Below are 17243 nucleotides of genomic sequence, written 5' to 3' on the forward strand. Positions count from 1 at the left end.
GGCGAGGAACATCTTTGCTTAACTCTTAGATGGGACAGACAGCCTAATCAGTAATCCCCAATTAGAGTAAGTGCCACAAAATAAATAAGCCGGTTGCCACGATGGCGCATAATGGTGGGGGAAGAGGGGCATCTAATTTAGGTAAGGCAGTCCGGAAGGATTTCTTTATGAAGGTGACAGTACCATGGGGAGGTACCTGTGTGTCTGAACTGTGGGCTCCTCGAGGGCAGGGATGATGTCTTATTTCCTGTGAAAGCTCCAGTGCTTAGAACAGTGTCTGGCATTTATTATGCCAATTGGTATTATTTTTATGGTAGGTGTTCAATGAACTTTTGATGAATAAATAAATGATCTCTTTCCAGCAGTTCCTATTTATTTTTTTTTTTTCAACGTTTATTTATTCCTGGGACAGAGAGAGACAGAGCATGAACGGGCGAGGGGCAGAGAGAGAGGGAGACACAGAATCGGAAACAGGCTCCAGGCTCTGAGCCATCAGCCCAGAGCCCGACGCGGGGCTCGAACTCACAGACCGTGAGATCGTGACCTGGTTGAAGTCGGACGCTTAACCGACTGCGCCACCCAGGCACCCCCAGCAGTTCCTATTTAAACAACCATGTACTTAATCACATGAAGACAATTATGTCGAACACACCTGATATTCTTACGCCTAATCTGTCTTCATTTCCTCCTCTCTCGTCTGCCCTTCACTGAATTTTGTTTGTGTCTCCATGTGATGCCTCAGATGTGTTAAGTCCAAACAGGAAAGAACACACACACCCCTCCCCCCCCAACACATTACCCACCAAATGCTGCAGATTCTACCCGAGAAGCTATTAAGCGCTCCCAAATAGAGCAAACCTCTCATTGACTATCACATGCCTCCTTAAACGATCTTTGAATAGTGTTTTCTTTTTATTGCTTTGTGTAGTTTAACAGCACCAATTGCGATTACTCTAGCTGATGATAAACCCCAGATCTATAAAACTCCTGTTCATTCATTATTTTTTCTCTTGCTCCTTCTCAAGCTATTATTATTATTATTATTATTATTTATTTTTTTTTTTAGACTGTAGCAAGGAGTAGGGGGAGGGAAGAGGAAGAAGGAGATAAAAAGATACCAAATTAACAAGGAGACAGATGAAATAGGAGACCACTTCTCTTCCAGTGACAGACACCCTATTAGATACTGCTAAAACAGAACAAATATGCTTTAATACGGAACAAGTAGGTCTTTTATATTTATTCTAAATTGGAAGTATTATGATCACCACCTTATCTTTAATGGGAGAAGCAGCTAATTGTTCCAATATCTCACTAATTCCAGCATCTGGGAGAAAATTATTTTTTACCATTTTACCAATTGTTCAATTTATACCTAGGTGTGGACAGCGATTTCTGTTTCTTGATCTATGTCATGGCTGCGATTCCAGTTCAATTATTAATATGTGGAAGTTATAATTATTTTGAGTATTGGTACAAGATAATTATAAACCATAAAACAGCTCCCCATGCTTGCTGATGCCTTTTCTTATCCGCAGACGTGCTGGAGTTTGGGCATGCGCCTTTTAGAGACAGAGAACATGCATAATGTGGCACTTGGGGTAGCAAGACTGGCTGCAGTGGGGAGCAGAGGAGCCTTTGCCTCCCCCGCAGTTCCTTTCTCTTCTCCTTCCGTGCTTCCCACCCTCCAGAGCCAAAGCCAGTCCATAGCCTGCATCTCCCCACTGTCTCACCCTCCTCCCATCTGGTCTATTTGTTGTTGAGATGTGGAACTCATCATATGCGGTGGCTTAGCTTGCTTGCCACCCCTTTGTCTCCTTGTTTACCCAGCAGCAGCAGCAGCAGCAGCAGCTACTGTGTGTGTGGCTGTGTGTATGTGCACGAATGTCTGTGTTGGGGAAGTTGGGAGGGGTGAGAACGACAGGCAAAGGAGGAGGCAGGGTAGGGAGTTAGGTGCTCTGTTACCCATTGGCTAATGCGTCTATTCCCTCCCTCTTTCTGAATAACTTGCTTTATTCCCAATTAATCTTCACTAGGGGGCAGGGGTAAGGTACCTGGGATTGCTCATTCTTTTTTTTTAATTTTTTTTTAACGTTTATTTATTTTTGAGACAGAAACAGAGCATGAACGGGGGAGGGTCAGAGAGAGAGAGAGACACAGAATCTGAAACAGGCTCCAGGCTCTGAGCGGTCAGCACAGAGCCCGACGCGGGGCTCGAACTCACGGAGTGTGAGATCGTGACCTGAGCTGAAGTCGGCCGCTTAACCGACTGAGCCACCCAGGCGCCCCGTGGGATTGCTCATTCTTAACCAAGTCCACCACAGCCAGGGGAAAAAGAATAACACATTTGGGTGGATTGCATGTGTTTGGAGAAGGGGCTCAGAGAGAAGAGGCACTGTTTTGGTATCTTCCCATTTTGACAAGAAAAAAACTCTTTAAAATGCCATCTGCAGGGCACCTGGGTGCCTCAACTGGTTAAGCGTCCAACTCTTGATTTTGACTCAGGTCACGATCTCACAGTTTGTGGGTTCAAGCCCTGCATCAGGCTCTGCTCTGACAGTGCGGAGCCTGCTTGGGATTCTCTCTCTCCCTTTCTGTCTGCCCCTCCCCTGCTCTTGCCCTGTCTTTTTCTCTCAAAATAAACAAACATAAAAAATTTTTAAAACTGCCATCTTAGTTTGGTTTTTGCAGACAGCAAAGCTAACTGTCCTCAGAAATAATCAGATCCTAGTCTTGGTTCCAAGTCCTCCTGTAGTCCCCCCTCTGACTCCCTTCCTTCCCTTTTTAATTAAACAGTATCTAATGTCTACTTAATATTAAATTTTTTCTACCATTTTTTTACTTTTATTTTTTTAATATGAAATTTATTGTCAAATTGGTTTCCATACAACACCCAGTGCTCATCCCAACAGGTGCCCTCCTCAATGCCCATCACCCACCCTCCCCTCCCTCCCACCCCCCCCATCAACCCTCAGTTTATTCTCAGGTTTTTTTTAAAGTTTATTTATTTTTGAGACAGAGAGAGACAGAGCATGAACGGGGGAGGGTCAGAGAGAGAGGGAGACACAGAATCGGAAGCAGGCTCCAGGCTCTGAGCCATCAGCCCAGAGCCCGACGCGGGGCTCGAACTCCCGGACCGCGAGATCGTGACCTGGCTGAAGTCGGACGCTTAACCGACTGAGCCACTCAGGCGCCCCTTTATTCTCAGTTTTTAAGAGTCTCTTGTGGCTTGGCTCTCTCCCTCTCTAACTTTTTTTTCCATTCCCCTCCCGATGGTGTTCTTTTAAGTTTCTCAGGACCCACATAAGAGTGAAAACATATGGTATCTGTCTTTCTCTGTATGACTTATTTCACTTAGCATCACACTCTCCAGTTCCATCCTACCATTTTTTAAATCCCTGGTTCAGAGTATTATCATTATACCTTTCTGCTATGGCAGATGCATTCAGAACCCTTTCTACATAATGAATTGTGTGTTCCCCCTGCCATTTCTGTGTTAAAGCCCCTAACCTCCAATGTGACTATATATTTGGAGACAGGGCCTTTACAAAAATAATTAAGGTTTATCAAGTCATAAGGGTGGAGCCCTGATCGGACAGGATTAGTGTTCTTATAAGAAGAGACACCAGAGATCCAGTTCTCTCTCTCTCTGTGCCCCAGTGAGGGTACAGTGAGAAGTGGCCATCTGCAAGCCAGCCAGAGAGCTCTCACCAGAACCTCCCCCTGCTGCCACCTTGCTCTTGGACTTTCAGCCTCCAGGACTGTGAAGAAGTAAGTTTCTGTGGTTAAAGCCATCTAGTCTGCAGTATATGGTTATGGCAGCCTGGGCTGACGAATATACCCCTCCCTTAGCCACTGATGAAAGGTTGTAGGGGGTGTTCATCAGCCTTGTGGCATGATTCTTTTTAGGCCCCAGGATCTGGAGTCACTATCCTTCTGCTGGGGTCAGACACTTGGAACTTGAGGTTTCTAATCCAGCCTAGCTCCTGACTTTCTGGCTTCCCCAATCCCTGCGAACCTCATTTTCAGCTTCTCTAATGAGCGTTGCCAGCAAGAGAATGTGTCTATTCAGCACTACGGACAGAGGCACCCTGTCAATTCCCACAAATTAGAAGTTACTGGCTAGCAGTCTCACAAAGGTGGTATTGGGGAGGGAGGAGGTGGGCTGAGCAAGAGACAAATCAGGGAGGAAGACCACCTGGCAGGATGCGGACAATGCAGCCCCTAACCCTGGCTATGCTCAGCCATGGGGCTCCTACAAACGACAAGTGCCTTCTTGATGCTGCTGCCTTCTTACACAGGCTGCACAACGCAGGAGGGGATTCTCCTTATACTCAGTTGTGCTGGCCTAACTCTTGTCAAACTGTCACCGTGATGGGTGCTGGTAACAAACCTACAGCTGGCAAGGTATCAGGACTGGGGAGACCATGGTGGTGTGGGTGTCACGGACCGTGGGCTGGGAGAAGAGCCAGCAAAGGAGCATGGGAAGAGGGCCTCAGAAGTTTGGTATAACTTTGGGGGTAGAGATGGTACAGGTGAGGTGCCTCCTCCATGCCTGGGATGGGAATGAGGCTCCAGGGGCTCTGGGCCTTGGGAGGGGAGGGGCCCAGCTCCATGGCAAGCTGGCTGGTGGGGAGCCAAGGCTTCATTTGTCTGACTTTAATGAATAAATGGCATCCCCAGCCATTGTTTATCTACTTTTGAATCCTGACAAACAGTCTGTGGCATCTGATGGAGAGGGTTATTAGCTGCACGGAGACAGATGGCTGGGGATGAGGGGATTGGCTCTTTATTATAGCAGGCCCACAAGTGACAGCCCCCCTTTTACTTCCCAGCCTCCACATCAATGTCAATACCTTCCTAGAGCCTTCTGTGACCCAGTGAAGCCTCAGAGGAAAGACCCAGAGCAAAAGGAAGGCAGAACAGCCCATGAGTAAGAGGGAGAGATAGGGCCAGTGGAGTTGGAAAAGACAGCAGATTTCCAATTGTAAGTTCTATGAAAACGAAAGCTCTGCCTTATTCTTTACTATTTTCCCAAGTGCCCTGTAAGGTGCTGTTTATTCAATAGGCATTCAAAAAATGTGAATGATTGAAGAGAAAGGTAGAGAGGTCTGGATTAAAAAAGATAATAGAAGCAGATTTAATTGTGCTGGGTGAGTGGTTGGGGAACAAAGGTAGGAAGGAGAGAGGAAGACAAGTAGAGGGCACAAAGGGAGTAGGGAAGATAGCAGAAGGAAACGTGCTTACCAATCAGCATGCTGTGTTTTAGGCATTAGCTACTCTTCCCCACATTACTATATAAATAGCTTCATGGAAATCCAACCGCTCTGCCCACTGTCCCAGGTTCTTCTTCCTGCTACCATAGCAGCAGAGCAGCTGCAGGGAGGATTTCACCCTCCACCTTACCCCCAAGAGTGTGGGCAGGTTCTCACTGACCTTCATTCATTCTCCGAAACTTGTCCTTGGCCATGTAGCCCAGCACCAGACAGCATCCTCTCTTCTGGAGGCCCAGCTCTGGAAGAAAAGCACAGGTGAGTGAGCTTAGAATGGATCAGGTGTCATTGAAGGCCCCTTTGCAGGGGCTATGGAGCTGCTGCCTTTATAAACAGGGCTACTTATTTAACATTTATGTAGCACTTGCGATGGTCCAGGCATCATCTTAAGCCAATAACTCCTCATTTGATCTGCACGATAACTCTGTGAGGTGCGTACCATTATCTCCATTTTATAACATCCCCGTTTACAGATGTATTGAGTAGGCAGTCTTAAATGGAAGAACCAGCTCGTGGCAAAACCAGGAGTTTGAATCTAGGCAGTATGGCTCCAGAGTCCACGCTTGTAACCACTACTCACAGGTTAATGAGGCTCTCTACATAGGCTGGGGGCCTATACCCAGATCATGCTGTGGTTGACCCAGATCATGCTGTGGTTGTGATCAGGCCTGCCAAAAAAAGAGGCAGAGTCCAGCCAGTAGTGTCCGGGATGGAGCAAGGCAACCAGACACAGGGGGTGATTCAGAAGAATGACGAAGCGGTTGGGTGAATTTGGGGGAAGACGTGGGGGTGGAGGTAGGGGTAGAGGAGTCTACCTTTCGGGAGAGAGTGAGTTTCTGGGTCTGGGGATTCCCATACATTCCTATATTCCGGCACAAGGCAGTGCCGTCCTCAAGCACTTATGAGGTGTGGACTCAAGTGTGGAGCACAGGGATTGGAATGGCTAAGAGACACAAGACACAGATTCTGGTCCCACGAGACTTTGACACAACAGAAAAAATAAGGCAGGACAACGATCCTAGGTAGCAAATGCAAGAGGTTTTTTTTTTTGTTTGTTTTGTTTTTTTTTGTTTTTTTGTTTTTTTGTTTTTTTTGTTTTTTCCACGGCATTTGGTAAATGGGTGCCCACTGTGTGTGGGCGTTGGACTAGAGTACATCTGCCTCACAAGAGAACGAGATTTCCCCTCTGGTTTTTATCCTCTAATTCTGATCTGTCTTAAGCGCTTTATGGGCTTTGAAGCAATTCTACACCAAATTCCTCTTCTGATCCCCCACAGCACCCCATGAGGTGAGCAGATAGGTTACTGCTATTCATACTATGCAGATGGGAAACCCGAAGTTCAAAGATGTCAAATGACTTCCCAGGATTATTTTAGACCCCCTGCCCCGCTTCTTTGCTTGGAACTCATACAAATGTGACAGCTGCCATAAACTTGGCGGATGGACAAGGGGTATGATTTCTGGAAGAGGGAATGTGACTGCACCCCCTCCCAGGGCTTGCCAGGCTTTCTGGGCACCCAGGGGTTCCCTCCATTCGTGTCTCAGGGAAGGTGGGTCCCAGTGAGTGCTGCATTAGAGCAACTTCTCTTGGGACACTGGGTGTTTCTCTGAGCCCTGGAGGTTAACATCTAGGCTGTTAGAGCTTAGACAGGATGGGCTCATTTCTCCTCCCTACCTCTCCATCCACCTCTTGTCACCCAGGTCTACCCTCCATGGGTTTGCAGGATGAAAGGGTCCATGAGAGACAGATAAGTCAAGCTTAGGGGCTCTTGCCCTAGAGAAAAACAAAGCATGGCGTTCGGTGGCAGAATGCCACGGCCCAGGGAGGTTACTAGCTTTGATCTCTTGATTCTCTAAAGGGGTTTATTAACTATCAGTAAAGAGCAGAGAAGCAGATCTGAGCGTGCCTTTTCCAAAGGCGCTCACTTCTCTTCCGTCCCCTCCACGAGCACGCTCTTCTGAAGGCACGGCCAAGCCAACCTCACTTCAAACAGCTTTACATCTCAGGCGCCCAAATTGACGATGTTAAGTTCCCTCATCCAAGGCCTTGGCTCTTTCTTCAAGGGCTCCTGCTCTGTCGAGGGCCCTGTGGATCAAAGCCCCTTTGATGTTTACTTACTATATTTGTGGATTCTTTCTAACAACCACCTTCAAGAGGCAGGAATGCAGCCTGCCAGGAGGGGGCCAGCGGAAGTACAAGCCATGAGGAGGCTCTCAGCCCCTGCGAACAATAGCCCCTTGCCTGAGACTCTGGGACTGTATAGAAGCCTCAACATGCTGACGACAGGCAGAGTTAACCAGCCCATTATAATTGCACGACCATTGTTCATCACTACAATGATAAAACTGCTGACGGTTCTTATTATATTTTCCATTGACTTCTTATGCCCATCTAAAGCACATCAGCAGTGACTCCTAATGAGAAAAGGAGCTGGGGTTCCTGCAATGAGCCCAGGGAAGCACGGAGGAGTGGGGACAGAAGGTGCTGGATGGATTTAGGCCAACATTCCTGTTGGTCTTGCTGGACCATCCCCTAAGCTCTGAAGAAAATGGAGCAGGCATAATTCTCCTAAAGATTGAGAGAGTGTGGGCGACCTGTTGAGTCCAGATCGTCTATGTTGGCTGTCTCTGCCACCCCAACTCAACCCATCATGTGTCACATAATAGGTTGCCCCCAGGGTGACTGCCTGAGGAAAGAGGCCACATGGATGGTTATTGTAAGTAAGAGTCTCACAGACCATGTTTGATTTTCGCAAATGAGCAGGAAAAGAATTTTTTAAAAACCTGATTAATAAAAGAAATGGAGGGTGAGGCAATTTCTCAATGTATTTGGCTCATTTAATTTGACACGTGTGGGTTAGTCTTAATTATTTAGGCAGCTATATTACAAGGCGCTAATAAGCACACTGAAGAAATGTATTAAGTGAGAGGGCTCTCCAACTGAGTCCTCACTGAGAAGTGGGGAGAAGCCACTGGGATCCTTGCAAGAATGAGCAGGTTGGAGAATTAGTGAAGTGAGAATTAGATAGCTATCCACATATGAAAATTTGGGATGTTCTTTGGAGAGATTTGCAGAGCTAAATTAGAGGTCACTGGGTCCACAGGAGGAAGGAGGGCTGAGGTGGGGGAGGGGAGGAGAATGTGGAAATCCAAGAGGGGAGGAGGTGTGTTGTCAAAGGCACTGAGCAGAGAGAGGGCTGGGTGGGGCGTGGCGGGGGTGGCATCGGGAAGTAATCGCTTTGTCTTGGAGAAACTCTACCCCCGCCAAACGAAGCACGCTCCTCTTAGTGGAAAGATGATGGACTGTGACACAAAGAATCTTTCACTTTGTGAGCTAGACCAGCCACCAGACTGCCACCTTCCTTGTCACACAAGGCTGGGACCGACAGTGGAATCAGATCACAGATGCCCATTTTAACAGCAAGATGTCGGGGTCTTCTCTATGTGGACCTTAGGGCTGCAGCCTTTGGTTGAGCACTTATCAGTACAGAACCATCAGATGTACCAAAGGCAGCCGTGGAAAATGATGAATAGGAATTGAGTCATCCTCGCTTAAAAGGAAAGTTCACAGCAAAGAAGTCCAGGGTCACCGGCAGATGTGGTGGGGAGGGCACTGTCTGAGGAGAGCAAAGGCTTAAGAAATACTATTCTGCAAGGAAACATTTATGGGGAAAGGGCATTGTTTCTTGGGAAGAAGTGAATGAACCCCAGGAATTCCTGGACCGTGAGCCACAGAAGGGCCAGGATTGTGCCATTTTCAGCTCTGAGCCCTTAGTCCCCAATACAGTGCCTGGCACATGGCAGGAGCTCAGGACAAATCCGATGATTCGATGTAAGCACCAACTAAAGACTATTGGGCAGTCGCCTGCTCTCCCCTACCCAGGTCAGAATCAAACCAGGTGGGCTGAAACGTGGCACAATGGAGTCAGCTAGGTGAGGATCATGGCCGAGTGAATGAAAGTTGTAAATTCATTGGAAAAGAAGTCTAGGAAACGGAGCTTTCCTCTGGGAGGAATAAAAAGGGCTGACTTTGTAAATGGAACCGCTTTCCTTCAGTTTCACAGGGTGACGATGGGACTTTTTCTAGCCTTAGGATTTCTTTATTCTTAGAGGTAATAACAATGATACAGTGCTATTACTTCACATTTGCAGGACCCTTATTTTTACACGATGCTGTCATATTCACTACCTTATTAGATGCCCACAGTAGCTCAGTGAACTAGGTGAGGAAGAATGGTCTATTTCCTCCAGTTTGGTTTCAGAGACTGAGGTTCAGAGAAGTAAAAGGGCAGTTCAAGGGCAAAGTACGAGCTGATAATAGTACTCAGGTTAGAAGCCGGGTCTGATTTCTAGCTTTCTCAGGGGAAGGTCTCGGATCCCAGGGCTGCCGAGGCTGTGAATCAAGACAGACTAGACAATAGAGAACAGATGTTGGTGGCCCTGGCTAGAACAGTGTTGTGGGTTGAACTATGTCTCTTCCCTGCCCTGCCCCTCTCCCCCTCATTCACATGTGGAATGTGGATTCACCAGAGAACGTGACTTTATTTGAAGGTAAGGCCTTGACAGAGATAATCAAGTTAAAATGCTCATTAGAGGGGCCCTAAGCCAATGCCCCTGGTGTCCTCATAAAAAGGGGACATTTGGAGACAGACACACATACAGGGAAAACACCATATGAACATGAAGACAGCCACCTACAAGCCAAGAGAGAGGCCTGGAGCAGATTCTTCTCTCAGAGAGCTCTGAAGGAACCGACAGGCCAGGTTTGCATCTTATAAAGACCATTTTGGCACTGGTGCAGAGGAAGGATGGGGAGAGGTAAGCACAGACAAGAGAGCGCCATTGTTTGACTATTGCAGTACTCCTGGTGAGAGATGATGGGCTGACATCTGCTCTCTCTCTCCCCACTCTCTGAAGACAGCCTGAGATCAGAAAGCAAGTGAAAGGACCCTGAGCTTTCTCAGGGGGACATTCAGAGCCTCTCCATCCCTGCCACCTTGACACAGGAGAGCAGTGGAGAGGCTGAAAATAGCTCACCAGATGGTTCCTGAGACCATATGGAGAAGGCGTCAGCTGGACCCAGCTAGAGTCACAGGGAGGCCATGTGTGCTTCGAAGCTCTCAGTGTTGGCTGGAGCCTTGCTCTAGCACTCCAGAGTGAGCCATGCTCTGGGTGTCTCTGAACTTTATAAAATGTGGATACTAATAGTAGGACGCTCTGCACATGGTTAGTATGAAAATCAGATGCACTTGGTGAAGAATGCCTACAATGAAGTAGCTGGTAAGGGCGAGCTCAACAAATAGAAATGAAATGTCAGACTGGGGAGTAGGGACCGTTAAATTCCTCCCCCTTCTTTACAGGTATGAAAGGGGAGACTCATCCAAAGTGATATAATGAATAATGAACTTTGGGGCGGTGTTCTTTGGAGGCTATTGTGGTAGCTACAGGTTGAGGGACTGGAAGAGGAAGTGAGTCAGGAAGACCAGCCAGGTGGGTACAGCAGGTGAGGCTGAGGCCCCAGAGGGGCCGAAGATGGAGAGAACATGGTGAATCTGAAAGACATTCTGGGAAGAGACTATGGGCTGAGTGCCAGAGTGGCCAAGCAGAAGGGGGCAGATGACCACAGTGGCTTTAGTTGGGGGGGTTGGGGGAAGAGAGGTGTCTGTGTCAGAAGCAGCTGACGAAGGAAGCCAATTAGGCCATGGGGGGGCTGGATAATGGTGCATTTCTGGACTTCTTGTGTTTGAGGTGATGGGGTTCCCAAGTGAAGCAGTCTTGGATGATTACATGAGCTATGAAGAAATACATTTTTAAAAAGTTTATTTACTTATTTTAAAAGAGAGAGAGCAAGCTGGGAATGCAAGCTGGTGCAGCCACTCTGGAAAACAATATAGAGGTTCCTCAAAAAACTAAAAATTGCACTACTAGGCATTTATCCATGGGATACAGGTGTGCTGTTTCGAAGGGACACATGCACCCCCATGTTTATAGCAGCACTATCAACAATAGCCCAAGTATGGAAAGAGCCCAAATGTCCATCGATGGATGAATGGATAAAGAATACACAATGGAGTATTACTCGGCAATCAAAAAGAATGAAATCTTGCCATTTGCAACTACGTGGATGGAACTGGAGGGTATGATGCTAAGTGAAATTAGTCAGAGAAAGACAAAAATCATACGACTTCACTCATAGGAGGACTTTAAGAGACAGAACAGATGAACATAAGGGAAAGGAAACAAAAATAATATAAAAACAGGGAGGGGGACAAAACAGAAGAGACTCATAAATATGGAGAACAAACTGAGGGTTACTGGAGGGGTTGTGGGAGGGGGATGGGCTAAATGGGTAAGGGGCACTAATCTACTCAGGAGGAATCTACTCCTGAAGTCATTGCACTATATGCTAATTTGGATGTAAATTTTAAAAAATAAAAAATAAAATGAAAAAAATAAAAAGGGGAAAAAAGAATAAGAAAAAAAATAATAGAATTCACACATGTATGTTGTATAGAACTTTATGAAAAAGTATGCTGTTACAACATGGCTTTATATCTACTTTTATTAAAATATTTTCCTTACTACATTACACAGGTAATAGTCTTTACCTGTGCATTTATTTTAATTTATTTAAAATAAATATGTAATTATTATCATCTGACAAGAATTAAAAACTAATAGGTGGTGAAAAAAATTTTAAAAAATGAGAGAGAGAGAGAGAGAGAGAGAGAAAGTGGGGAGGGGCAGGGGCAGAGAGAGAGAGAGAGAGAGAGAGAATGCACCCTGTCAATGAGGAGCCTGATGTGTGGCTCGAACTCCTGAACCAAGAGATCGTGATCTAGGCTGAAGTCAGATGCCTAACCTACTGAGCCACCCACCCAGGTGCCCCTGAAGAAATACCTTTTCAATCAGCTTTACTGACCTCAGAGAGCAGATGTCTTCTGTAGATCAAGTCATTATGTAATGAATAACATAGAAAGCAATGGAATAATATATAGGTAGACTCTGCCACAAGTGTTAGTACGAGCCCTGCACAACCAGCGCGTATTTATAAAGTGTGACAGGTATGGTATCCGGTCCACAGACGCTCATGGAGAGGCTCCTAAGTGCACCATGTGCAAGACAAAAACATGTAAGGCAAGCTTCCTCCCACAATGAGATGATAATCCAGTTGACTATGTAAGGCATATACCTGTGAAAAGGTGAACGAAAATCAAACACTGTAGTTCAGTAAAACAAAGTGTCATTAGCATGTGAATTATTTCCACACTAATGGCAATAATTGCTACAGGTCATGGGGTGGCTCTCGCCAAGGGCCCCGAAGGCTGGAGATTTGTCTGGGGGGTTGCCCTTGGTGGGCGTCCATACCGATGGCCTGACTCATCAAAAGCCAGTCTTGCCAGGATGCCTGGGCGATCCCAGGATGCCAGAGCCTCGTGTTTGAGAAGTCCTCACCTTGATTCTGCTAAGCTCCTGCTTTCTGCTTCAGTTCTGTCTCACCCTGGTTTCAGCATTATTACTCACATCCCGGGCAATAATGGTGCCCATAAATTGCGCAGAGATCACAGTTTTCTGATCAACCTCTATAGTAAAGAGGCCTGAAGAGGGGAATAGCAAAGGCTTATTAATCCTGACTAGTGTCTGCCTATGGCCCTCCAGGACAAGTAATAAATGTTTAATAGCCCAATAATACCTGTTTCATAATTTTTGACTCTCATTGCTTGCTAACTCTAAGTTTATTAAAGAACTATAAACTTTACATTGTTGTAAAGACATAATTGCTATTTCATTACCTATTTCATGAGTTAATTATATTAGAACTAAGTTTTTCCCCATTCATATTAAGTATCAATTAGTTGTTTTAAACTATTGATTTCTATTTAATTGCCTGTGCTATTACATACCAATTAAATTCTTGTAGGAGAAACCTGAACCGGCTATAGCCTTAAGTTTTTAAGATAATAAATCAGATGGCAAAGCTCAAGTGGCGTTATCTTCTTTCAGGAAGGGTCAGCAATCATTGTGATAATTCCCAAAGGTCTTTGTGACCCACCAGCTCATCCCTGCTAGTTCCTGCAGGGGCAGACCTCCCTCCGATAGCTGATGGTAAGAAGCTTCAGCTTCATATGCAGCAATGGCAAGAAGTAACACTGGGGAAGCCCTTTACCAGCCCCTGGCCTCCTCAGCTGCCTCAGCCTGCCCTTACTGGCTGGCACGGCCCTATCCACAGGGCGGCTAAGGCAGGCAGTCTTTCAGTGATTCCTCACCACCAGCTGTGGGGTCCATGACTGCCCATGTTGCCGCTGGCCCCAGACCCCACGTGCCTACAGGAAGTCTGGTGCCCATGTGGTCACTACTCCTCTGGCTTCCCCAAACTCCTGGTCCACTGGCCCGACTCTACATTGTGCTCAAGACAAATCGGACATTTACCGGGTGGCAATAGGCGTTTGACTTTTCTCATCCTGTTTCCCCTTCACACCGACCTTGTAAAGACAGGTGTTACTATTCTTATCTTTATTTATAAAGAAATGGACATTTTAGATGGGTAAGGAGTCACCCAGGGTCCCTCAGCTATTGAGTGGCAAAGCTTGAGTCCACCTGTCTGCCTGACTTCATGCCTGGTGCACCTTGCCATGCTCTGTCTCAGTCCTCCATGAGAACCGAGTCTCTGCCCACCGGGCTGGCTCTTGGAGACCTTGCCTGGCTCCTGCCATCTTTCTTTTCACAGAAGGTTGGGCTCATCTTCTACCCTCAGATACTGCCTGGGGTCTTTCTCCCAACTAATTAATTGCTTGGAATTCCAACATGGCCACCAACTGACTGAGAATGTGGCCTTCCTCTGGGCCACTTGGGCATCAATGCAGAGCCCAGGGGTTGCACTCCTCCCACACTCCTCTACACCCTGGAACTGGGACACAGGTTACCCTACCTCCTGGGGGCTGGATGCAGCCCAGCCTTGCCCCTCTCCACTGGTTGGTATCACCAAGGGCTCCCCCATCTGGGGCCAAGCTCACTTCATTCATCATCACAATCAAAGTTGCCATTTATAGGGGCACCTGGGTGACTCGGTTGGTTGAGCATCTGACTTTGGCTCACGTCATGATCTCATGGTTCATGAGTTCAAGCCCCACATCAGGCTTGCTTTGCTGCTGTCAGTGAGGAGCCCGCTTCAGGTCCTCTGTTCCCCTCTCTCTGCCTCTCCCCTACTCACTCTCTTTCTTTTCCTCAAAAATCAAGAAACATTAAAAAAAAAAACAGTTGCAATTTGCTGATTGCTTATGATTTATTAGTCTCTGTGTTAGATACTTTGTATGCATTATCTTCTTCAATCATAAAAATTCTGTAAGTACTATTATTATTCCTATCTGCTAGAATGGGAAACTGATAATCTAAAAGATTCAATAACTCACTCAGGGTCATACAGCTAGTAAGTGTGGAAGCCAGTAAACCTGATTATGAGTGAGGTTTTTTTGGATAACTGGTATAATATCTTTGTAAGAGTTGCAGGGAATAGGGGGAGAGTTTAGTAATATTGGTTGAAGAATTTTATGGAAACAGTTTTATCACATGTACAAGATTACCTCAGCCATCTCTGGTTTAAGATGTCTGATCCCATGGGGTTAATTGCTCTGTGAGGGAATATGACAGAGAAACAGGATCATGAAGGCCATCCCTCCCCCCTGGCCTGTCATCATTCTGCTTATCCTGTGAGGGACAGAGACTGCTGAAGGCCATATGCCTGCAAGGCTTTTAGACTTTTCCTGAGAGAAAGTTGGAAGTTGGTGAGTAATGTCTGAATGGAACCAGATGCTCGACAGCTGTGTGCCCTGTCCCTGGGGAGGCTCAGCCTGGTACAGCCAGTCAATCACAGCTAGGAGGCCAGGCAGAAAGAGGGCATCTCTTTTCTCCTTTTTCTTTTAGGACCAAAAGTGTCCCTAAAGGACTAAGACCGAGCGCCACGAGGAAGCCTCCAAAGTCCCCCCTACCTCCCCATACTCACACCCCATTCCATGGACTTGAGGTCCAGATCTTTGGGAAGGCAGAGGCCCAACAAAAGGCTATGAATATAAACTTGATGCATGGATTTAATCTTCACACAGATTCCTGGAGATATGGATTATCAGCCCCATTGTATAGGTGGGGTTCAGGGAAGTTGGGTAATTTACCTGAAGTCACACAGCTGGGAAGTGGAGGAGCCAGGACCAAAATCTAGGCCCATTTGATCCCAGAGCCCGGGCTGTGCCATTCTGCTGGGATATGGTCTGGATGCTGAGCCCAGGTGACCAGCAGAGACCCCAGTGGGAAGAAGGGGACCATATGTGCTCAGAGGGTGCGGGCCAATGGAGTCATGGGCATTGCTGCCAGGGGGTTAGGGGGCACTGAGAAATCCTTGTGGGAGTCAGGCCCTGGAAAGTGCATGCCTGGAGAAGGATGGATCGCCTCCCTGGGAGACAGGGAGGGGGAGGCAGGACATGGAAGCATGGAGAACGGCTGCTGTTTAGTTATGTGCTTGCAAACCTCTGTGTCACCCATTTATGGCCCCAATAAAATCATAAAAGCTGAGGATTAACCAAGAGAGTCCCATAAGGGCCAGGAGCTGGCCTTAAGGAATTTATCAGTGGAGTCAGATATGGCCAGCCTCTGCCCTCAAGCCCTCTGCTGAATAGGGTGGGGGTAGACAGAGACGGTTGCTCTCACCTGGTACAAGGAAAGGGGAGGCAGAAGGAAACAGTGTTCTGGGAGTTGGGGGGGGGCGGTGTATGGAGCGTAGGGCCATCCAATCTGGCAGTCCCACCCGAGGAGACAATGAGAGCAGCTGGGATGGTATGAGAGAGAGAGAGAGACAGAGACAGAGAGACAGAGAGAGACAGAGAGGAGAGGAGGCACATGGTCGCCTATTACAGGGTCCTAGGATGGAAGGGCATTGGCTAAGCCTCAGTAGGCTGGAGGATGCACCCTCCACTTTCTGGGTAGAAAGCTGTACAAGAGGCAGGCCAGGCAAAGTTTGCTTTTGTCCTCAGGCAAACAGATCAGAGCTGCCTGTTCACCTGGCCTTGCAGCAGGGGCCGGTACCTCGCTGGGCACCTTCCCTGGAGCAGAAGAAGAAGGCAGGGGCTGTGAGCATGAAGCCCCTTGCTGCCCCCACCTCACCGTCTTCCTGAGCGAGGACCAGCCCAGGCCTGGTAACTTGGGTGGTCCCAAGAGCTGAGGCTAGAGGGGAGCAGAGGCCCTGAGGGTGGGCGAGACATTGTCCTCCAGAGCAGTGTCGAGCTCCCCGCCACTGCCCCAGCTCACACGGCGAGAGAGGAAAGGAGGCGGTGGGGAAAGGAGAAGAGCCAGCAGAGAAGGCAGAGAACCCCCGCTGTCCTCCCATTACTGAAATCCTCCTTGAGCCTCACACACCCCATTACAACTCCGTATCTTATAATTAAATTGAATCTGCCAGTTACCTCTCAGCACGGCAGCAATTCAAGCTCATTGGAGGCTTTCTTTGTTTATTTTTATTTATTTATTTATTTAGTGATTATTTATCTAGCTACCCATGTAGCTACATGGAGGCCCTAGTGCAGGGTTTCTTGTGCCTTCGAGAAAATGAGGGTGTGCAAATGCAGTCTCTCCCCACTGGTGTATGTGGGCAGGAGCTGTAGGACCCGCAGGGTGAGCTGTTGCTGGAGGGTCCCTCTGGGAGAGGGCCAGGGTGACCACCACAGGCTGGTTCCACCCCCTTGTTCTTGCCCAACATGCCTGTGGAAGGTCCACTGATTCCAGAAAGCTCCATGGAAGCGCCTTACTCCCGAGGGGTAGAACATGGGTCGGAGAATGTGGTTGTGACTGGGTATCAGCAGTTAACACAAGTTTGTTGTCTTCTGTGCACCTGCTGGATACAAGCTCTCCTTGAACCCTCACGACACCCGAGATATTCTTGGAGGCGGGCACAAGGACCAGAGAGGTTCTGAGGGTTGCCAGAAG

The 17243-nt window shown here is 47.5% G+C and overlaps 1 protein-coding gene across 5 annotated transcripts in view; it reads right to left on the bottom strand.

Annotated features, from left to right (window-relative positions):
* KIRREL3 (kirre like nephrin family adhesion molecule 3) overlaps window positions 1-17243 on the bottom strand; it is a 558415-nt gene that overhangs the window by 121336 nt on the left and 419836 nt on the right. For all 5 annotated transcript variants that reach the window (XM_040483501.1, XM_040483502.1, XM_040483499.1 and 2 more), the window contains exon 3: window positions 5437-5514. In XM_040483501.1, coding sequence (XP_040339435.1) covers window positions 5437-5514 — 78 coding nt within the window. The remainder of the gene's footprint in view (window positions 1-5436; window positions 5515-17243) is intronic.

This window comes from Herpailurus yagouaroundi, unplaced genomic scaffold (genome assembly GCF_014898765.1).
Source record: "Herpailurus yagouaroundi ecotype Mexico unplaced genomic scaffold, PumYag 161, whole genome shotgun sequence".
NCBI classification, from domain to species: domain Eukaryota; kingdom Metazoa; phylum Chordata; class Mammalia; order Carnivora; family Felidae; genus Herpailurus; species Herpailurus yagouaroundi.